Genomic DNA, 24,206 nt, shown 5'->3' on the forward strand with positions numbered 1-24,206 from the left:
GGAATGGTACAGTTTTGCTAAAAGCACTCTGCTGTGCACAGTCGTTTCTTTTGCCCTGAATACCAAGTTCAAAGTGGTACTAAGGTAGACCAGAAGTGGGAAAACAGTGGACTCTCTGCAGCACAGAGCCCACATCATCATACTAAGCATCTCCCCTGGTAAATGGATGTAATTCTGAAGTTTACCAAAGAGGCTGAAAAATAGTTGCAGAGACTAAAGATGTACATTGATTTCCCCCTTTCCTTTCTAATGTCTTTGCTCTCAGCCATAGCACAAAGATGTAGATATCCATAAATTATTACTCATACTGCTCACATTAAAATGACTGAACAATCCATACTAACAGGAAACTTCACCATCGGAAGTGCACTTAATTAAACAGAAACATTTGCATTTAATTTCTATGTCTTTTTTCTTGTAAGGCTCTGAGCTTAAAGGACTCAGATCATCTACTTTCCATCCTTCTAAATGTACCAATGGCTCAGAATTAGAAAGAATACACAAAACTAAAAAAACATGTGGCTTAGTCCACTGGCTTTACGTGCACATAGGTGTGTGGTCCCACTTCTCTCACTGAGACCTACAGGTTAGGTTCCTTTTTCTGGTTCAGCTGCATCCTGAGAGCTGCTGTCACCATATAATCTTGTTCACTTGTAGTTACTTGCACAATAAAGTGACTACTTAGGTGGTCTCATGCTTTTTCCACAATGCCTGTTTCAATATGACTGTCTTTGCTGAGAAGCATGAAGTGTCTTTTGCATGCTAAATATCTATACTTTTTTCTTTTCTCAATCTTTTTTTTTCTCCCAAGCACGATACTAATGTAAGGCAGATTTCAGCATGTGTTTATGCAGCTACCTAGCTCAGCAAATGCATCTTTAGACATCACAAGACTTTACAAATCGGTTACATTTCTTTTATTAACTCATTTTTTAACAACTATGTTCAAGTGCAAGGAGCCATGTCCTGTCAAAGCTTCAATTCTGCCTCAAAAAAAAGTATTTTCTACAGAACAAATGAGATTTTCTTCATTCATGTTAGCTATCCCAGGCAGATTAGTCATGAAAGAAGAAAGAAGATGGTTGTTTGAGTTCAATGCAGAACAGAATAATGTAATTCTCCTAAAAGCAAAAAACAACATCTCTGAACAACTAATAAACATCTTTGAGACCTCACAGAGGATGAGGGTGATTCTAGATGACTATGGAACGGGAAATATTTTGCCTATATATATATAAATATACACATACATATATAAATATAAACGTGTGTGTGTGTATATAACCATATATATGTGCTGGTTTTGGCTGGGATACAGGTAATTTTCTTCACAGTAGCTGGCATGGGGCTGTGTTTGGGATTTTTGCTGGATACAGTGCTGATAACACAGGGATATTTTAGTCATTGCTGAGCAGAGCTTACACAGAGTCAAAGCCTTTTCTGCTCCTCACCCCACCCCACCAGCGTGGAAGCTGGGGGTGATAACACAGGGATGTTTTAGTCATTGCTGAGCAGAGCTTACACAGAGTCAAAGCCTTTTCTGCTCCTCACCCCACCCCACCAGCGTGGAAGCTGGGGGTGCACAAGAAGCTGGAAGTGGACACAGCCAGGACAGCTAACCCCAACTGACCAAAGGGATGTTCCAGGCCATATGAAGTCGTGGTCAGCATGTGAAGATGAGGAAAGAAGACAGAATGGGAGAACATTTGGAGTTAAGTCTTTTGTCTTCCCAAGCAATCATTACACGTGATGGAGCCCTGCTTTCCTGGAGATGGCTGAACACCTGCCTGCTGATAGGAAGTAGTGAATTAATTCCATTTCTGCATTTTTTTGCATGCACAGCTTTTGCTTTACGTATTAAACTGTCTTTAACCCAACCCACAGTTTTCTCACTTTTACCCTTCTGATTCTCTCCCCTATCTGACCAGGGGCTGTGTGGGGCTTAGTTGCTGGCTGGGGTTAAACGATGACAACATATTAACCAGCAAAACAGAGCCCAGGGAGGCATGGAATTAATTTTGATATCCATGAAGATACCAAACAAATTATTAAACTATCCACTTAGAAGCACCTTGAAGATAATTAAAATGATAATAAAAGTCACCACAGATTTGTCAAAACCAAATCATGTCAAACTAATGTAATTTCCTTCTTCTACAGGGTAACTGGCTTAGGGGATAAAGGAAAGCAGAAAATGTAGCATACTTTGACCTTTGTTTAAACTGTTACTCAGTTCTAGCTGACACTGGGCTAATGTCAAAAAGAAAACATCAGTGCAGACAAAATCATTGTAACGAGAAATGGGAGCACACATCCAATCAGAAGAATCCATTTTCAAAAAAGCAATTATCAAACAGGGAAATATTTTGATGTGTACCACAAAGATATGATGTGTCCACAGTAAATTTTTTCATTAACACCCATGAGGCCAAATAACAAACCCACAACATTTTGCAGATAACACAGAAGGAAGGGAATTGACACTGACTGATGGAAGCAACACTCAGAAATCAGCATGATGCAATACTCTAAAACCAGTTGTAAAAAGTACTCTTAGGAAAAAAAAACCCAGAACAAAGGTGCAAAACCAAAATGGAGAATGCCTTTCAACTATCAAAAAAAGGGCTTGGGGTATTTGGGGGAATTAAAACAGGAATGCAATGTTCTTGCAGAAGAAGGAAGACTAATTCTAGGTTGTATTCATAACTGGAAAACAGCAGACATAGAGACGATTGTTTTTATAAACTTGGCATTGGTGGAGCCTCTGAAAGAATATGGTGTCTAATTTTGTATGTTATATGCACATTTACACACCCACTAAAAATGACTTTGAAGAGGGGAAAGGATGACTCATAAGCTGCTTAGAAAATTGAACCAATGATGGAAGATTGAAAGAATTGGAAGAGATAAAACTGAAAAGTACAACAAAATGTCTTCAAAAAGTCTTTCTGTAGATTGAGGAGTTGTCTTCAAAGAGACCTGGAGAAAGGGCAAAAAGGAGGAAAGACAAGGATCAGTAAACTTAAAGGATACTGTTACGCAATTCTCTAGTTCTTTCTCCTCAGCACTGGCAAGGCCACACCTGGAGTGCTGTGTCCAGTTCTCAGTAGAAGAGAAGGGCTTCTCAGTAGAAGAGACATACGGACAGACTACCCAGATGTCTCTACAAAGATGCTGAAGAGACTGGAGCATCTCTCCTATGAAGAAAGGCTGATAGAACTGGGGCTGTTCTGCCTAGAAAAGGCTCAGGGAGAATCTTATCAATGTCTATAAAGACCTGAAGGGCGGGTGCATAGAAGACAGAGATGGGCTCTTTTCCGTGGTGTCCAGTGACAGAACTAGAGGCAATGGGCACAAACTGAAACACAGCAGGTTCCCTCTGAACATCAAGAAACACTTCTTTTACTGTGAAGTTGATTGAGCACTGGTACAGGCTGCCCAAGGAGATTGCAGAGTCTTCAAAAAAAACATCTGGACATAGTCCTGGGTGACTAGCTCTAGGTGGCCCTGCTTGAGGAGGTGGGTTGTACCAGATGACCTTCAGAGGTCCCTTCCAACCATTTTGTGACTCTAATGGTAATGATACAAGCTGTTGAGGCTGTTAATTCTCCCTCACTGGAACAAGAAATTAGTGAAACAACAAGATTAGAGCTAGAGATTAGATAAACTTTTGAGATATTGTCCAGTTCTGCATCCTTTAGCTATATAAAAATTATAGAAATTACTCTAGAGATTATGCAAATTCTACTAGAATAATACGTAAGCTAAGTGCAAACCGTATCTTTATATAGCAAAGGCACTGTTTCAATGGGCAAAGCGTAAGCTTCTCTTCTGTGGAATAGACAGAAATAACCTCTCTGCCTGTCAGTCCAGCCTCTTGCAAAAAATATTCATTTCCATGATGGCTGATTCTACAGACTGAAAACCATGTTCTCACAGAGCACAATAACTGCACCACCAATTCCACCATTCTCTGGCTTAAGTAAAATGCCGAAGATTCAAGGAAATATCCCAGCACAGCCACAAACCCACGAAAAATGCAGCCATACATCTTAGTTATTCCTGGGGCAAGTTTCCTAAGGAATCCAGTATCTCAGCTGTACCCAGCTGAGCAAACTGTTTGGAAACACGGCCTCCTGCTTATTAACTGCAATAACCCTTGTGGCCCTGTTGAGGACAGGGTTTTGTAGACACATCAGAGGAGCCATTTAAATACATTGCTAAATATCACTAGAATTAAAACTAAGTATTTTTCCAAAGTAAGGAAGCAAGGCATGTTTTCAGTAGGATTCAATGGATTAGACAAAAATATGAGCTACAATAAAGCAACACATAACAGCCCTCTCAATCTAATTGCTCAGGTGCAAAATACATGTCCAATTAAATCATATGAATGGAAAAAACTGGAACAGTGCAGGAAGTGTAACTCATGATTAGAAGTTAAATAGCAAGATGATAGTAATTCATAAGCTACTAAAACGTTCTTCTTGATTAATTACATTTCATTAGAAAGCCATCAAATCAATTCTGTTGAAGCTATGAAAGATGATGCTGTGATAATTTTTGAAAGAAATTCCAATTACCTTGGAAACTCATTTACTTTTATTTGCAAGAATTTGGGATCCATAATTTTAACTCCAGTGTTTCAGTTGCCATAACAACTTTGTACATTTGTTCCTTGTTCATTTATGAGCAGATCATTTTTTAATTCGATTGCATCATTTGATAGCTAAGACAGTTTAATGCAGTTTTTAAGCTAACTCATTTAAACTATTTGCTGGAAGATTGCTGGTTATTTCTGTTCCTGATAAAGCTCATAATCGGGGGAGCTAATTTAACAGAAATTATATGCAATGATAATCTTTTGCAGTAAATTCACATTTCTATTCAATAGAAAAGAGCATCTATTCAATAGATGTTCCTAGTTCAGATAAGCAGTAATCACTGTGTTGTCTGCTGTCGTGTCACTTGAAAATCTCCTGACTGCAGCTATAACGGTGCTGATGCTGGGGACTGCCAAAAACTTATTAAGTAAACATTCAGCTTCCATGACTTCACTCAGGAGAAGCGAGCCTGGTTTTGACCACACACTTCTCATCTCAGACGTCACAGGCATCTTTTTATAACCACTACACCTGCCTTCCTCTTTAGCTTTTCTGCGTACACTTCAGGACTTTGTTCATAGGCTTTCACAGCATCAAAACATTCTTTGCCAGAGCAGGTGGATTTTAGCTGCAGTGTCCCATATCATCGATCTGATGCCACATAAATTAAGACACACTTTGAGCAACGTTTTGTAATATTATGATGGTTTACCTTTGAGCTGTTAGCCACATCATCTCCAGACAAAGAAAATGCCTTTGAGCAGCTTGATGTCTGATACACCCACCAGATCTTCAGAGCAGCATAGCTGAACCTGCAACAGTTTTGCTTTACTGCTGAATATCTGACAACACTCAAAGACCTCAGAATGGCGGGAGTGATCCTGCCATACTGCTGTCACAAAGACGACACATGTGGAATTTATTCAGATGTTAATATAACAAATTGTCCAAGCTTTCCAGTTGTACTGAAGACAACTGGAGGTAGTGATGACAACTGCATGTTGCACAGCTACTTTTGTTTGAAATCAGATGCCTCTATCATTCTAGACATGCTGCTTTAATCTCCCAAGTGCTACACTGGGTTTTGCCCTCCTCTGTATGACTTTGTCATCAACTGTGATGTTCGATACAGCAAGCTGCCAAGGTAGCACAATTTGCACAGTGCTGTACTGCTCTGTTGACACACTCTGCTGACTTGACATGTCAGTTAAGGTGGAACAGGACCTCTAGGTTTTTGGGAGAGCCTTCAAATATATGAATAACTGACAATAAAAGATAGGATTTAGATCAGGATCACTTGAGGACTCCACATACAGGTGACATGGGAAATCTCAGTGGCTCTATCTTGGATAACATGTTTAATTTCTTAAGTGCAGCATCTAAGCAAAGATGTCCAAGCATGTGCAAAAAGGCAGGTACCAGAAACCCTTTGTGGCTCTAAACCTCAAAATCCAACAAATGTGACCAAGCTGGGAAAGGAAAACAGATTCTCAGAGGTGGTAGTTAATTATTTTAGCATCTTTCAGGCTATCTCCTGGAAAGTATTCATTTAAATGGAATCAGTCACAGAGCTATACAAAAAAGTGATATTTAGATCCTGTTCCCTACATAAGGCTTCTTATCCTGTAGTAAATGCTATTAGTAGCAATCTCAATTGTCAGCGGAATTACTGTACTGTTAAAATATTTTTTTAACTGTTACACCTCCCTGATTATTTTTATAACACAATTGCCATTTCAGATTGAATACTTAATCCACCTTTCAGTTCACTGGGTATCAGAGGCCGTTCAAACAGCAGTACGTTAAACCAGCAGTAACTTTCTCAGCTGTCTTTTGCTTAAAAGGCAAAGCGTGTTAGAATTTTCTTGTCAATTTTCGGTGAGCTCTAAGAGCTGAGTTCTTTGCTTCACTTAGACCTTTACTACAAATGATGACGATATAAATGAAAAAGCAAATAAATGTGACAATCTTCTTTTTGCTTTGCCTGTTGTAGTTCATATTACTACAGTACCCTTGAACAAACAGGAAGACACATGACCTCCCCATGCCAAAATCTGTAAATAAATTACAAAGTTGAGGGAATAAAGTGATGAGGTCGAGGCATGGAAGAACGTACTTTATCTTTAGTGTAACCACTGCCAACAGGTAGTGTTCTCCTTAATCACAGAAGCATTAACATTATTAATGAGAGATTCTCCAAGGGGATATGGGTTGGAGGAACAGGTTAGCCATGACTACCCCCTACAGTGCTATTTAAAGCCTACAATTTTCAAAAGGAAAATGACAGATGAATCTTTATAGACATGCTTTCCTTCTAACAGTTGTCTTTGCTTCCTGTACATCATTACAAAATCAACAAAAGCCAGATAAGTCAAAGGATTCAGACTAGTAAAATGGATGAAAGTAATGTAAGATTCAAGCTGCAGTCTGTTATACATCAAGATGATAATTCCACATATTTTTCTAATTCCTCAAAAGAATGTAACAGAGGTCATCTTTTCAGTGGCCTTCCTAAATTGCAACTACAGAAATGATGAATGCTTCCATGTGCTAAAGTAGACACCTGCCTACATAAAGGCACATTAACACTGCTTGTGTACACAAGAGATCATGTGCAAATATGCTGAGACACTTATGATTCAAGTGCCTTAAACTACAAACACATGCATATACTTAATGCACCACAGAGAAAAGTAGGGGGGGCGGGTTGGGTGGTGTGGGTTTATTTGTTTCGTTTTGTTTTCTTTTCTTTTTGTTTGGCTGCCAAAGTGAAAAATGAGGGGATGAAACAATTCAGTTGAAATTTAATGAAAATATGTTCTTTCATTGTTTTCTGCGCCCCCCCCCCCTCACAAAAAAAAATGACATTCATTCTCTTATGCCAAAACATCTTTGTTTCAGATCTTTTGGGGAAAAAGAACAGAAATGAATGCTTAGCTTCTGAGAAGTGCTGGGGAGGAGCAGGATGAGTATGTTCCCATTTTATCCAGAAGCTCAGTAGCTTCATTACGTTTTTCATTTACCTCCAACATTTATTTCTATCTATCTGATAAATTCCTGTCCAAGAACAAGGTTTTAACATGTGAGCTATTTGGCAAAGAAAGCAGATTTACTGCCTAGCTTGATGCAGAAGTATGCAGAAGTAAATACAAGGTGGACAGTGAAAAGAATGGATTAAAGAGAATCATATGGCATTGAGGAGGATAGCTTTTCATGGTTCATGTGTCTGCTGTCGCCTTAAAGACCATATTAATTTGGGATACTTACAAAATGTTATAATTAATTCATTAGCTAATTTTTTTTCTACTCACATATTCAAAAATCAAATCTCTTTTGTCACAGGTAGACAATTCCTCAGACTTCACCTGGCAGAGTAAATAGCCTATGATCACCTAAATTGTGGCTCCTTCATTTTGAGAGAAAAATATAGCAAAGTGGAGTTCAAGGCCCCACCCCAAACTAAAATGTTCGAACAATCTTATTATTGGCCTAAGTTCTAATGTCTACCTCATCATCACCATTCCTTAGAAGTAGAAACTAAAATCGAACCGTATCCTTGAGACAGAAGTTAGAGCACCACAACTGCAGGCACTTAAAGAGAGGGGCTCAAAACGACACAAAGACTCTACCTGAATGAAAAAGTCACGTCACCCTTTTTCTGTCCTTCTCTGCCCATTTAAATAGGGAAAAAGGGACAAAAGATTTCCACAGGACATGTATTCCTAACCTTGAAGTTCCTCTTATCCAAATATATTTCCAGGTCTTCCCTTAAAATGTACTAAATACAGGCTTTAGCAAGACACTGAAAACATCACTGTTCCCATGCTTCTGAATGTGTTACGAGAAACACTGTTTATGGAAACAAAAGAATCCAAAAAGCTTTATCCACTGAACTTCTTTTGAGTAGAGGCAGAGAGAGGAGCAGCCCCACAGACTTGCCTCCAAGACCACAGGTTGGCAGTGACACTACGATGAACTGACTCACTTCTGCTAACATCTGTGTCCACAGAGATGCCAGCAAACACATTAGACTTGCCACTAAACAGACAGAGAGCTAAACAGCTATGTTCCTCATTATGCAGAGAACAGAACAACCGTGTCATAACTGAGGAATGCTTCTCAAACAGGACATTAATGGGCTGCAAAGAAAACTTAGAGTTTGCCTTGGGAAATCAGCTATTCTGTCACACAATGAGGCTTTATCTAACTTTTTAAAGGTTTGCAGTATGAGAAAGTTAGTAGTGAAGAACTTGCATGACAGAGAAGTACTTCCACCTACTAAGATACTTAAAGACAACAGTAGTGTGTTGCCACGTGTGGCACAGCAATAGGCCCCACAAACTACGCGTAATGTCGACTGTTACGGATGTTAAAGGTAAGGATGACATTCCTAGTAGAAGTGACAGCTACAAAAATCCAGATAGTTCTCCTTAATATCTAACACCTGTTAATATCATATCTGCCTTGTTCTGATTAAGTTTAAACTAGACCATTTTCTTGGTTCCATTTTTCTTGCTACCAGGAACACAACAGGAATGCTGCAATGGACCTTCAAGACAGCAAAGCACACATGCAGGACTTCTGCAGATCAGAGACGACATAAAGTTTCTATCAGCCATCTTAAGTCATTATGAGTCCTTAGAAAAAAAATCCCCCTGAAAAAAATACATGACATAAAGCAATCATTTTATGTCCTCTTATTGGCCTTCTAAAAGGGCCCGTGGTCTGTGGCACTATGGTTATCATGCCTGCTGGGTTTACACTGCAATCCAAATAACGTGGTTTGGGAAACACTCGCAGAGGTTTGAAAGGTTTGAAACTTTCATTATATGAAATACTTCCTGTGAAGAGAAACATCAATATTTCAGACATGCACAATTTTTTTCCTTTTTCCACTGAGTTAGACCATTACTCAATCCAGTGTTATTAAGCAATTTTTCACAAATATAATATATTGTTAAGTATAAAACTGGGTTGCAGTAAGCTTCATTCTTAAAGAACATAGAACAAAATAAAGCCTACCAGACCATGCATTATTTTGATGAATATGTATCAGATAGTTGAGAAAATTTCTTGGCAAATCTTGTTAATTCAGTAATAGGTGATGGATTTGAGCTCCTTATCTAGAAATTAATTTTTACACAGATCTAGTTTCCTCAACTTTATGAATACTTCATTGCTGATCTTTCCTAAAACTCTTAACTGGGTGTATTTAGAAATTGATTTTTACACAGAATGAGTTTCCTAAAGTTTTTGAATACTTCACCACTTAAAACTCCTAAAAATCTTAACTAAGTCTATTGCAGAGCACAATGGAATAAAAATTTCCTTGGCATTTGAGTGTACATGTTTTGAATACTGCAGGGGACTTGGATGAATGGTTTATATTAATGTCGACTGGCAGATGACAACTCAGTTTTGTGAAAACTTCTGACAAGTCAACAATTGTTTTTTCTCTATTTTGGAGAAAACACAAAACTTTTTGAAATGAAGACTTGAGGCAACCAGGTTCACATTTCCGTATTTCTTCAGTACTAGTTAGGATAAGTTAGGACAGAACAGGAATTCAAATGGAAGTCTCTTAAAAGTCAGCTCAAAATCCCAGCCACCATGTGGAGAATGACAAGTCTCTTTCACACAGTGTTACCAGGTCCCTTAATATCTTTCCCAGGTAATCTTTATGTGGATTTTTTTTTTATACAAATTTTAGAACTTGAAGGAAATCCGTAAACTGAATTCAGTGGAACCAGGATTTTACCGTAAAGTAACAGCTTCTTTCAATACAAGCAAAATATTTTTTGGCTCTTCCGTGAGTTTATTCTAGAAGCTTTAAATGAAATAGTGTTTGTTCCACAATTTTGCTGTACGCTTTTTCAGTTATTACCTCCCCACTTTAGAATTGTGGTGTCTCTCCTAATTTATGCAGTTTTGACATTGGACTCTTTGTTCAAAGTCCTTATTCAAACAAACTCCATACCAAAGGGAGAAAACGAAATTCCTGTATAAGTAAAAAATAAACACAAGTTCATCTGACCATCTTCTACCTATAAGAGAAAACACTTTTTATCTAAAAAAGTGGAAAAGATGGCAGAGTGGATTTTTCTTTTTCCAGGGACTGCATATCAGTGGATGACATTTCTGAAAAGCAGCAAATCACTGTAGATTAAATCATGTGCAGCAACTCAGTACAAGCGCCAAGTTTTCAGACAAAATGACCTAAGCCAGTCAGAATGACAAAAGGTCTTGGTATAAAGACAGACAGAGCACCACCGGGCAGACAACACCACACTGAAGGTAAAAGCCAACCAAAAGCAGTAGGAGAGACAAGGAAGCTGATACAGTAGCAAGAAAGAAACACGTACTGCAGATTTATTCTTCTCATTATCTTTGGAATCTGGTAGGAAGGCTGCAAGTCTGTTCAGCGTCAGCTTGTGATAGTGTTTGATGTCTTCCGTATTCAGTAGAAATAGCTGCAAAGTAAGATCCTACAAGCCTGGCATTGAGATGCTGGAGTCAGACTCTTGTTCTGCCCTTAGATACATATAAGACACATGATGTATTTTTGTCAGCCTGGGTTCATGTACCAAATCTAGCTACAGTTTTGTATATTTCAAATGGATGATTTCAAAAAGGCATCATGTTTTGCAAGAGCTCTTTAGCCCATTCAGCCAGATATTTAAATATGTCTGTACAAAATTAGAGTTTTAATGATACTTAATAAGAAAAGAAGCTGTAGCATATAGTCCTCACCCATCATTTTATCTGCCAGTAAGTACAGTTTAGGACAAACTTTTGATCTCTACTTCCACTGAAATCAATGGAAATCCTTCATTCAGAGGCTTAAGTATTGTCACGTGGCATATATTATACCATAAAAACCCCACTGTTCTTGAGGGAAGGGGAAGATGGTGGGATGATTCTGTCCTTCTCAGGTCATATACGTATAATGGAGGACAAATGGGACAGTGGAGAAAGAAAGAACTAACAGACCAAACTCACCTCTGCGCAGTACAGCATTATGAACTTGGCACAATGTTTTTAAGTACATTGGGTAGGATTTTTGTTTTGCTGAGGATCCTTTACACAACTCCAGGATGGGCTAGTTATTTTTTTTTTCACCTGGGGAAAGTGCTACTGGTACATGTCAAAGGCAGCTCTAATTGTAACTCACGAGAGAAAAAGCATGTCCTGAACCCACTGAGTTCCAATACAAAGGATCACACGAGCTGTTCTGAGAGGAACACGTTGAACAACCTGCATGCCTTCAACTGCATTCCCCCTTTCATGCTGCAGTCAGCATGTGCCTTTCTCCCTAAATGGGCAGGTATTTTTTACTTCCAGGCGCTTCTAAAATATTAGCATTTATCCTAGAGGCATAGCAAAACCTGTAGCTCAGGTCCAGAAGTCCCTGGCCCTTTGGAAAAAGACAGATAAACAGGGGCCTGAGTTGCAGAACTATTTTTAACTCTATTCACAGCATCTGCCTCAGACACTGCACAGAATAAAAATGTTATTTGTTAGCACATTGTTGGGTTACACAAAGTACTGCAGTGTTAGTTACTAGGACAACAATATAGCTGTTTACACCATGAAGACAATTTTCACAAGAAGAAAGGATAGTTATTTGACATTTCTGAAGGCTGCCTAAGAATCTGTAGAAAACAGGAAAAATGCAGGAAATAGTGGTGTTTTAACCTATGTTTCTCAGTTTTTGTATTTGCAGTCCTATTGTTCCACTCTCCCTAGTAACTTTGCAAAATTTCACATGAAGGTAACACTTCATCTTTACAATCTGAAATACTGCACCTCGATAATTTCAAAGACAGGTTGCATACTAGGGCTGTTTCGACATCAGTGTAAGAGTCTCTGTGACTGCAAGAAGCAAAAGCCACTGACTTGAGGACTATCTCCAACATCAACAATTAAAAGCATGCTCAAGTACATAAGCAGAGAGAGCCTTGAAAAAAGAGGTGAAACCAGAGACATACGTCATGACCAGTGTCTCATCTCCAGGTTCACTAAGTAAGCCATCTACAAAGACTGAAGTGCTGGTAAAATTATGTGTACTCCAAGTCTGGCCTTCATCTATGCTGAACCTGTAAAAAAGCAGAAATTGTTTTCATTTACAACTGTTATTATACAAAACAGAATTCATGTATTAGTTGAAAAAAAAAAATCCCTCACCACTAAAGCCCAGGATTTACAATCACCAAAATACAATACGCCTGGACAGCATTATCATATTAGGCTAGAATATCATATTGATGTGATCTTTTTTCTCAGCGATGTATCCAAGTGCTCACATCTTTATTAGAAGGCATATAATAAATTTACCACAACAATGGAAATTCTCAGGCATATGAAAACTGAGGTCTGTCAACAGACTATCTTGCTACCTTGTAGGTTCAAGAGCAAGTTAATTTACACTTCATTCTTTCTAGTAGTCTGTGAGCTAGAGGCCTGTTAAACAGAGGTCAGGGAAACACAACAGGCAAAACAGACCACTTGCTAAAACACGTGGGCTGTGCAGTGTCTGCAGACACTGAGATATTGACTCTTCACAGCTGCTACCATCCACTTAAAAATTTGCAAGAGATGCTGATGAATCAGCGAAACACATTTCAAATACTCTATGCACCCAAAATTTATGATTCAAAGTCTCTCTTCCATGCATTTCTGCCAGGTCTTTTGGGTGCTGTAGGTTAACGATGACTTTCATTCTAGCTAGCCAAGTACATAGCCTAGACCCTACAGTGTACACACTATGATGTAAAAACGAGCCTAGTCACAAGTGATAAATATCTCTTATGTTTTTTATGCTGAAGGTGACTGTTTTGTATGCCATTACACAAGGCTACCATATTTTGCTTCACTAAGGTGCAGTTTAAGACTAGATACTTGATACACAATGCTTTGCAGCAAACCTTTCCTGCCACACAAGCTGAGAAGGCATTTGCTGCAGTATCACGTTATGGCAGGATCTATGCATACTACAGCTAATTTACGCATGGATATCTCAGATGAACTGGGTGTTTTGCATACAGTGTTACACAGCACATAAGCACACGTAAATCCTTTCCCCGCTGGCACCCAAGGTCTACATTTTACTGCTCTCGCCAGAGCAACTCAGGGCTATTCTCCAACGTCTTCTTTCACTTTGGCCCTTGGAGGGCACAGAGATTTCTTTCACTATGGATGAACTACCCTGACTGGATACCTAAGCCACATAAGCATCAGAGGTTGAGCATCATTGTCATATACTGCTGGTGCAAAGCAGTGTCAGACAACAATCATGCTGAACAGGGCTTGTACTGTAGAATTCCAGGATAGCCTTTTAAAGGAAAATATGCTGATGCAAGAAAATTTTACTATGATTAATACACTATGCCTTGGTACCTTCAGCACCAGGAAGTAATCTTTAAGGATTTTGGTTGATTTAATGAATATTAAATTAAGCTGGCTCCACGTGCATTTCATACATGATCACAATTGAAATGCTCGTCTTATACTCTGAACTTTGCCTGAGGTCATGAATACACAATAGCTCTACTCTAACTGACTGTAGGATTACTTGAGTATTTTCAGAGGGATAGAGGTGTCTTTGATGGCCACAATAACTCCACCATGGTCCAGGTACAAGATGTGGTGCTCTTCTTCAAAGACCTACAAAGTCAGACAAAAAAAGGCCAGCTAAGCAAATACAAAAACCAGCAGAAATAAAATGTACAAGCAAACCAGGATTAGAAGACTTAGATATTTATAATGTCTGCACTTCAAATTGAAAGCAACATAAAAGTCAGTTTAACTCTTATATTTCTCCCAGCTATAAAAGAAAAGAAAATTAAGCAGGTGAATCAGAAAATGTTCAGGTTCAAATCACAGTCAGATTAAACTGCCTAAAGTGATTTTAGCCCAAGCTTATATTTCTCACAGTATGCATTCTGCATTCCTTCCTATTATATATCACCAAATGACCTATCACCTTACTTCAGTATTTGCCATATTCTGTGTATCCTGCAGAATAAAATGCTTTGTAGTCTAATTCTAAGTAGGAAAAGTACTACTGTCTGTGACTTTCTCACATGTTCTCCAGACTCTACAGAACTTGAAATAATTGGTTCAAGGATGTTTTCTGCATTTCCAGTGTCAATGATTTATTTAAAGTCAGACTTCATGTGATTTCACACAGAAGCTGCTCTGAGTTCTGAACCAAAATACATGTTATTTTGATTTCATGGCATAAAGGATTCAAAATTTCCTACATTATTTTCATTCATTTTCTAGAGGTCAGCAGCAGTACTAAAATAAATGAAAAGGTAGATAGATATCTTCCCCTTTTCACATCTCAAATCTATTTTAAGATGGGGTTTACTTATGTTATTAACCTGTGAAAGTTCATTTAACATACGAGCAGGTGATAAAGTGAGAGTTACTAAACAGACTTAGGATTTAATAAATAAACATGCATTCTCCTACACCTTTTGACAAAACAAAAGTGAAAAACATAAAAGGTAGCTTTACTTTGCCTTGAATGAGAAAATACTGACAATACTCAATGTTTCCTTTTTGCGAATCCTAAACGCTACATTTAGAGTATTTATCAGCAGGACTGAACCAGAGTGGGGAAAAGTATTTTAAAGCACATTCACAATTACTTCAAAAATAGCATTTGACTTAAATTGAGAATTCAGTATTCCTCTCATCTAGTAAGAGCACATTTTATGAGATTCCTAGGGCTTCGAGTGCCTGATCTGTTTTTCAGAGTTGACAGTTTACAGGCAAAACCCTGATATGAGGCATTTACAGTCCTATCTGCTTGTCCCACACAGCTACATAATTTGGAAGAGAATTCAGTAAAGGACAGACATTAATTTTTAGATGCACTTCAAAAGGATGAGATCAGCTGGAGTCAGATAATCAAGCAGAGTTTTGATTCTCATCTAAACTTTGAACTTTTGCTCAAATCAAAATGAAGCAGCACATGCTGGGACAAGTGTCCAAAAGCTTCACCACCACACTGAAGATAAAGGAAGCTGGTATCTGCATCATTTTACCCAAATTAGGTTTTCCCAGAAAAGCACCATAGCACTTCCTCATGTACCATTTTATAGCTTTAGCACACTATAAAGCACAGCAGATGCATTACAGGCATATTAATACTATCTTTACAACATCCTCTTCTTGCACACATTTCAAATAGTTTATAACAAAAACGTATGAAATTCCTTATGAAAGCAAGTCTTCATCTTCAGTACATTGAAAAGAATTAATCATTTCATGCTTGTGGAGTTCAGCAAGAAAGTAAACATTTATCTCTACTTTCTGGAAAAAAACCAAGACTAACAGTTTTCATTATTTAGGTAAAGGTGGTTCCCAGCATCAGAGCGGAAGTTCAAACCCACTAACACGTAATATGTGTTCACAGTCAGCCACGATTTCCGTCATACGTCTCTCCAATAACCAAAGCCAGGTAATAAATTGGTTATGATCCTTACTAGTAGCCAGCCACTACAGAACTACATCTTTACAACCCATTTTTATGTTTTTCCTTCTGTTTTTCAAGCCTCTTACATTATTTAAATTCATAATGTCAACCTCTTTTCTCTGCCTCTCCTCCTTCTGCTTTAAATGTTTTTTGCTGTATCTAATAACTTTGGCAGTTATTTAGGCCAGAATACCTGTTGGGATCAATTAGGAGAGCTCCCTGAAACCAATGAAAACATGTTTAAATGATCCTGGAAAAATATATTCCACAGAATTTTTCTCTGAAATACAGAAGCTTCAAAAGTAACCCCAAATGCCCAAAGTCACTTTCTTCTCTCATCTAGTGATTTTAATTTCTAAATTAAAATCTGGAAAAAGAAGTTTTCCTACACAGAATGAGCCAGCTGGACCTTGCCAGGATGAGAGGCTGAGATTCAGCCTTTCCTTATGTGCTTAAAGGTGTTACCACCCATCTCTTAAGATGTCTGCAGAAAAACAAGTATTCCCCCTTAAACAAGGGTTTTCCAATTTGCTTTGATACAAAAGGTTTTGACACAGAAATAATATTGCAACAAACAAAGCACTGGACTAAAGCTCCAGAGATCTAGATCCAGTTTCTAGATATACAGCAGACTTTCTGGGTAACCTTATTAGCTTAATTGAGCACTTTTTTTCTACACTAGCTACGTTGTTAGCAGATCAATATGAAAGCTTTCTTGTTGCTGATTTTTTCATTTTAAGCCATTTCTCTTGAAAGCCAGACCTTTCTCTTACTCTGCCCTATTTCAAGCACAACTGAAAATTGCTTTTGAAATAGCAATGGCAACCATAACTTGAACAAAATATCTTTTAAAAAATAAATAAAACACACATGCATACATAAGGTCATCCACAGCATTTCACAGAGTATCCTAACATTTTAAAAATCAGGCCCCATAGGCAGAACAAAAAAAAAAAAAAAGAAAGTTTCAAACCTGTACGGTGTCAAATTGTTCAAAGCTAGCCCATTTCTCCTAGGATGCAAGATTTATTTATCCATCTGCCTCAGTATCACATTATGATATTGTTTTCTTGGTATAATAGACTTCCAAATATACATATCTGTTCCACAAGTTCACCTTAGGTTACATCTTTGTGGTTCACTTAAGATGATCTAAGCCTACTTAGTTCATGAGAACGTCAAGGTGAGATTTCCTTCTCTTACGGGCCAGATTGCTGCTGCTGCAGGGACGTTAAAGCTAGTTGTCAATCAGTTCCTAAACTACTTCTGTTTACAGTTCAACATTGTACAATTCACAGCCGCAAATTTCACTTTCTCTTAAAATGGTACAGCAGTGGAGTGGTGGTTCCGGGAGATACCAATGAGCCGTTCAGGCATCTTGCAACAGAAAGGCAGAACAACAACTAAGGCCAGTCCAAGTAGTATTGTAGCTACCACAATCCTTGTTGTTACTTTTCCATTTATCAACAGTATTAACCTCATTTCACAAAACTCATTTTGTCATTTTTATTTCTACCTATGATCACTGGCTCTATAGCCTACCATAGTAAATCTTCCTGAATTCTCATATGACCCTACTATACGCAAGCTACAGAAATACAGATTCAGTTGAAATCCTTAAGTAGTGTAGTGTGCACAGCTGTGTATACAGCTGGTTAAGAAATTATGGAAGGAAAATGATTGGTAGATCATATTTAAACTGAGAATGTATTGCAAATGTAGTAACTCAGGGACTGGTCCCAGTTATGAATCACAGACTGAATCTGAGTCAACAATGTGATCCGAGATACTAAGACAAGAAACCTTCTATAATGAGGTGCCAGTAATGTCAAGATATCAAGAGCAATCATTTCATTCTGTTTAGTACTAATAAAATTTATAATTTTGCATTCATTTTTATCATGCTTCAGGAGAAGAAAGTCTAATCAATGAACAACAAAAAGGAGAAGCACTTCAGAAATTTGATCCATTAGAAAAATCAGTGGATCTGAGTCTGCTGTTTTCCAAGGGGAAATACACAATATTTGACAACCAACTTTCAACGTGGTGATGAGGAAACCACAGAAAGACAAGAAGAAATCAACTTATCTAGCAAAAATTTTGAAATTGAAAGAACAACAGCAAAAAGCACAGTCAGATTATGTTAACTATTCAGAAAAATCTATGAAGAATGGTGAAACGCCATATAGCTGCAGAATCTCTTACAGTGAAAGATTAGCAAATAGGTCTGGCAAACCTCTGTTAGCAATGTTCCTAGTAAGTCTGATGTTGTCTCTGAGTGCACAGTTGAATTTCATGATCTTTGACCTTCCTCCCAGTTCTATATTCCTATGAACCAGTACTGCTATTATTTCAGGAAAACATTTAATTAATTCCTTGAACTGCCTTTTCTCCTTTCTCTCTTTGCTCTCTGCCTTTTCTCTTTTATATTTACTTCTCTGAGTTGCTCTGTCACTCTACGCAAGCATAGACTGCTCCCCTCCTAGTCTTGAGACAGCTCTGCAACATCACGTCCCATGAGAAAGCTGAGAGGCACTCACCAATGATATCCGCAAAGTTTCAAAGTCAGTGACTTAAACCTATGCGAAGGGTTGTGCTAAAACATGAGTTTCGCTCTCCTTTTGCCAGCTCACCAGACCTAATAATAATAATTTTAAATAATTTATAATAAGTTTAAATAATTCCCATATCATCTGACTGATGCCTTGTCTTTTGTGACATGAACTCTGACAGAGAAAGGAAATGTCTGGAAGAACTGTTTGATCATGAAGAGTGAGGCCATATAATACATAAAATAATCTGCATTACTGTTCTGATAAAAAATATTGAGTAAGCTCTTTCAAAGGCTTCATAGCAGTTTTAACTAAAAGCTAGCCATGATGTTTTTTTCTTTGACTGTCATAATAAGGAATCAGTTTGTGTTTTTTACAGCATGAAAAGTCACCTTAAGGGCTCATCACATAAAATTTACCTGAGTGTCTCACAAATAAAAAGCAGCAAAAAAGATTTTAATCCCCTTCACTCTTCTTTTCACCTGAGAAAAAACTATAGAACTTTGACAAATGGAGACAGTAAATTATCAGAAAGTCCTTTGTGAAGTATGAGGCAACACAGTACCCACTGTCAATCCTGGAGGGCTTTTGCATTTAAACACCTATTTATCATATGTAGATTTTGATAAGGAATTTAGCATAAAATTTAATCTTTTAAACATCAAAGGACACTATCATGACAAAAATAATGCATTTCTTTTAAAAAGCTCTTCTGTGGGATATTAATGGCACCCTACCACAGCAATGTCAGAAATCATCAGTATTTTCCTTTTTTAATCTCAAATTCCCCAAGTTCAGTGACACTAGTGAGAACATTTTCTCGCTTACTTGCTCTCAGAAGATAACACAATTTTATTTCAGCTGAACACTGAAATACTATTTTAACTGAAAGTAAATGACTTTTTGACACACTTTGGCCCCCCTTTTTTTTTTCCTCCTGGATTTACATTATAAGTAGATTCTAGTCGCAGTGTGTGTTGTTGCCCCACGCACAAAAACAAAATATCCCTGCGATCAAGTATTGCTGAGACAGAGCAGTTTAGGAAAAAATACATAATAAAGGTGCAAAACTTAAACTGTCACTAGGCATTGGAAGCAAAAGACATCCAGAGTTTAAATGGCATTACAGCTACTATATGAGTGCCCTTTGTTTATTCCTTTGGTGTTTGTAGTCCATAATTAATGGAATTATACTAAAAAACATTCAAAGATTTGTGGGGGGTTTTTTAATCCTTTCTCCTTTCTCTGTTTCAATGACAAACAAAAGTTTAAACTTAAATACCAGTTTTCAGACTATGAAGCTGAAGAATTTCTGCCTTTCTACCTAAAACATGTTTTTCAGCTTGGAATATTTGTACTGCAAGATCGAGTCCAAGTCCACTTCATCATTGGCATAGGAGGACTACTAAATTATTAAAACTGACGAGACTTCAATGTTTTTTACGGAAGATAGTTATAAGATCTTTAAAAAGACCAAAATATTTGAATTTCAGCAGAACCTAAGAGCCCGACCAATTTGAGTCTTTTCAAATCATCTTCTTAATCTCTCCCAGCTTCCAAACAAAACGGGGATAATAATAGCCACCTCCCTCAAAAGAATGAGCATATAAACATTAGTTAAGCATTATAAAATTAATCACATTTGGTACATTAAAATTATTTCCAGGTGCCTTTAATGATTTCTGTTTCCTACCTGACGCCATGTGTTTCCACAGTCAGACGTTATGTACATCTCTTCTTTATATTCAACCAGCTGGGACCCCAAGTTACCTGTCACAAAACAGGAGGTCACAAGAGCATGAGCATCCACATGAGCAAAAGAGACTGGATCTTGTCCTGACTCCAGTCAGAGCAAGAACTAAACTCAGATGATCAACAGGTTTACTTCACTCCTGGTAGCACCAGATGAATCCTTTTAAAACACGTATGTCCACTTCTAACCTCTTCCTTTACATTGCTAGTTATACAGAGGTGAGGGTGATGAGGCGAAATGCAGAGGTCAAAGCAGCATTTTAGTATTGTTGCTGCATGCTGAAAAATTATTATAAAAGAATACGTATCTAAGTTGTAAGTCTGAAATGCCCATATTCAGAAGCCTTTATACCCATAAACCTTCACCCTAATTACATTTTGCAAAATTTTTCATGTTCACCTTGAATTGTTAAAATAAAAAATATTGTATCTGTAAGACTTTATGAAGTGGTAGCAATATCTACAATCTGGAAAAATACATAAAACTGAAGAGAGGTGGCACTTTGAAAAAGGGTATAAATACAAAAGAATTTAAAGCACAATTACTTGATTTACCTATATATTGATCCAGAAGCTACTGAATATTTTGACAGAAAGCACTGAGGAGCAGCAGCTAGCACTCAGATTGCTCAAAGTAAACAGAAGTTTTAAAACAAACTTGTGGAAGATGATCTTAGCAGATGCAACCCCAAATACTGAGATCTCTGTCTTTTAACAGGCAGTATTTCAAAGAGCAAACTCTTAAGACACCAGGCAGTTTAACAGTGTTGTAGGGGAGAAGCAATCATAGCACAACATTCCTTCTACATCATATGCTCCAGGGGATTTAGACTTAAATATATGTTTTGCTTGTTTTTACAGCAGAAGTATGATAGAAGTTGTCAGACCCTCTTAAGCAGAAGAGACAAGTTGAGATTAAGATGGCAGTATGAAATTTTACTTGTGTGTAACATAACAAGTTGTTTTTAATGACTGAAACAGATCTGAGGGTGCTCAAGGGCTGAAAGGTTCCCAAAAGGAATAACAGCAGCCATTGCCCAAAATACAGGGCATACTTGGACCATCAAAGTAGCATGTGCTGCGTTGTTTAAGTGTTATAACTCTAATTATTTAATCCTAAATGCAGTCTGGACAGGATTAGGATATTTATGTTGGATCAGGAAATTTATAGGATCAGTTCATTTCTTTCAACTACATCTAACATTTCAGAAGATGCCACTGCCCCTTCTTGGGTTTTCACCTTTCCAACCCACTTCATGTTCTCTCATATATCAAATAATTCAGCACAGATTTAGTTGGCCATGTCATTTTGTAAATAAGGTGATGTGGACTGAACACATACTTAAGAACCAGGGTCGTATGGATGAAATAGATGTAAGACCTATAAGATTAGAAGCATGCCAAAACCAGCTTAGATTCAAAGTGCAGGGATGACCCTCATGACTACTATTGGCTGTGACAGCAGTTGTGCCAAGCAGGAGGGAAAAATAAAACTGTGAACAGCCTCTATTACTTCCTTGCAAATATCTTAATCTTTGAAAAACAGGCCGCCCTTAAGTCACCACCAAGGCTGTGGGGTGCTTGCCTGGGAGGCACATGGTCTCGCCTTCCCACTGCTCTGACTTGGTCTGTGCAGTTGGGGTAGCAAGGGCCATCATATGGCTTCACAAAAGGGTTGTCGTTTTTACATAAGGCTGTCTAGCTTTAAGAAACAAAGGCTCTAGTGATACCAGCAATCAAAATGAAGCCTGCGTGACAGAAACAACCAAAAGGTACAACCACACGATCAGTGTTAAAGAGAAAGGACCACTAGTGTTAAGGACAAAGGACCACAGGCCTAACAAAAGTTTTTTTTTTTTTTTTTTTTTTTTTTTTTAAGAAAAAATTCAACTTTTGGTTTTACTCTGTCCTGTAGTCCTTGGAAAATGACATCTTCTGGTTCCAATCACGTTGCATTCATTCAGGCAGATCTTCCAGTGTAAGAGAAAAAAACCCAACTATTAGGAACAATTAAGTCATGAATATTACCTAATGTGACCTTTCCAAAATGAAAGATTTACCCCTGAATTCAAGTGCATTTTCACCCCAAATGCAGGTTTATTTAAATATATTTGGTGAATGGCCATTTTGAACTTACCACATTGAATCCCAAAAATCTATGTGAGCAAAGATCACAAAAAATGATCTTAATTTCCCCTGTCTCACAGATGTCATCAGGGAGCAGGACCAGATCGCATCAGCTTTGTCTAGCAAAGATTAATATGGTCACTAGAAAGAAGTATGAATGAGAAATCACCTTCTCAGGAAGGGGAGGGAGATGTGATTTACTGTTTATATAAATAAACAGTTTATATATGTTCATATACTGTTTATATTTGCTTTTCTTACTTTCCTCTATATAGTTTTCACTGGTGTATATTTCTGCAAAAGGGGTATATGCTTGTGCTTCTGTAATTACTCACAGCATTTTTTCCTTGAGAGAGCTGAGGATAGAAGTATTTATTTGCCTGCTAGAATCTAATGTACTGCTGTCAGTCTATACCCTTTTTTTGCACAGATACCTTTAATGAATGATTGTTAATTTTGCTCCCGGATAAATGCTGTTTATTCTACCTCTTTTCACCACTTACTGAAATCCACTTGCATGAGTAGGTCTTTATTTTGAGAACTGCTATGGATATCTTTTGATATCCATATATGGAGAATTGCAAGGATATCTTTGAAATTGCTACTTTTAAAAGTGCAGTGGTAAATTGCCTTTGCTAATGGAGAATTAGTCTGTAACCCAAACAGCATCAACCTGTGCTTCATTAGAAAACCTTTTACATCCAGCTGATATGGTAATGACTGAAAGATATTAGCAATAGCTTTGTAATTGCAGCTCTGTAACAAGACAGACATGACTTCTGTTTTGGTTATATTTTTATTGTCTTTTCTTGGTGAATGAGCAAAAGGAGTTGGTGGACCTAGTTACAATTACAGAGAAATGCCATTCTGACAAAAAACATCAGATGACAAACTTGGCATAGAGGCTGGGGTACTGCTTTGGGAAAAAAGCACTTGACTGCTCTTTGACCTTTGAAAGTAGTTCATCCCCAGGTCAAGGGTGAAAACCCAGAAGTTGTGCATGCAGGAACTTCTGATTGCTGACATCATGTTCTGCACATTTACAAAGGCTGCAGTTTCCACTTCTTTCAGATTTTTTTTTAGGACACACAATTATATTACATAATTTTGCAACCTTTATAAAGTCAAGTCTCTCAGAACATAAGAACCCCCTTTCATTAAGGAAGGATAAAACTTCTTAATTGAGTTGTCATTTGCTATGTGGGTACTGCAGACAATGTGTTGCTGCCAAAAAGTGTCAGTGAATTCAGAAAGAAAAAGCACGTGGGCAGCAAGAGGAAACCTGCATCACCAAAGGAGACAGGGGGAGGCTCCTGCAAAGTGCAGGGAAAAGCAGCCATGCAGCCATATCTCAGAGGTGCCAGGCAGAAGGAAATTTCCATAGGAACACAGAGGGGTGTGAAGAGTTTGTTAAGCCAAGGATATCTTGGAAAGCTGTTAGCTTGAAAAAGTAGAACTGGAATTAAAATAAGTCCTCCAAAGAACTTAGCAGTTGTATTTGCAAACCTTTCTATATAACACATGTCAAACGAGTTATGAATTTTTTTCTATTGAAAGAGTTACGCTGTTTCCATTTTTGATGTTCTAACAAAAAATTACTTCAAATATTTGGGAAACTGTTCTTTTCGAGATTTAAAATAAAGTGCATAAACTTTGGCTCTAGCTACCTTGCAGTGTGTCATATTA

General features: G+C 37.7%; 1 protein-coding gene across 1 annotated transcript in view; it reads right to left on the reverse strand.

Annotated features, from left to right (window-relative positions):
• The window catches only part of SORCS2 (sortilin-related VPS10 domain containing receptor 2), a 99,164-nt gene that overhangs the window by 35,223 nt on the left and 39,735 nt on the right, over positions 1–24,206 (reverse strand). Inside the window, exons 11-13 of the mRNA XM_010134095.1 lie at positions 20,335–20,411; positions 14,176–14,267; positions 12,593–12,700 (exon numbers count right to left, since the gene is read on the reverse strand). Coding sequence (XP_010132397.1) covers positions 12,593–12,700; positions 14,176–14,267; positions 20,335–20,411 — 277 coding nt within the window. The remainder of the gene's footprint in view (positions 1–12,592; positions 12,701–14,175; positions 14,268–20,334; positions 20,412–24,206) is intronic.

The sequence above is a fragment of the Buceros rhinoceros genome, unplaced genomic scaffold (genome assembly GCF_000710305.1).
Source record: "Buceros rhinoceros silvestris isolate BGI_N320 unplaced genomic scaffold, ASM71030v1 scaffold8084, whole genome shotgun sequence".
Classification (NCBI taxonomy): Eukaryota; Metazoa; Chordata; class Aves; order Bucerotiformes; family Bucerotidae; genus Buceros; species Buceros rhinoceros.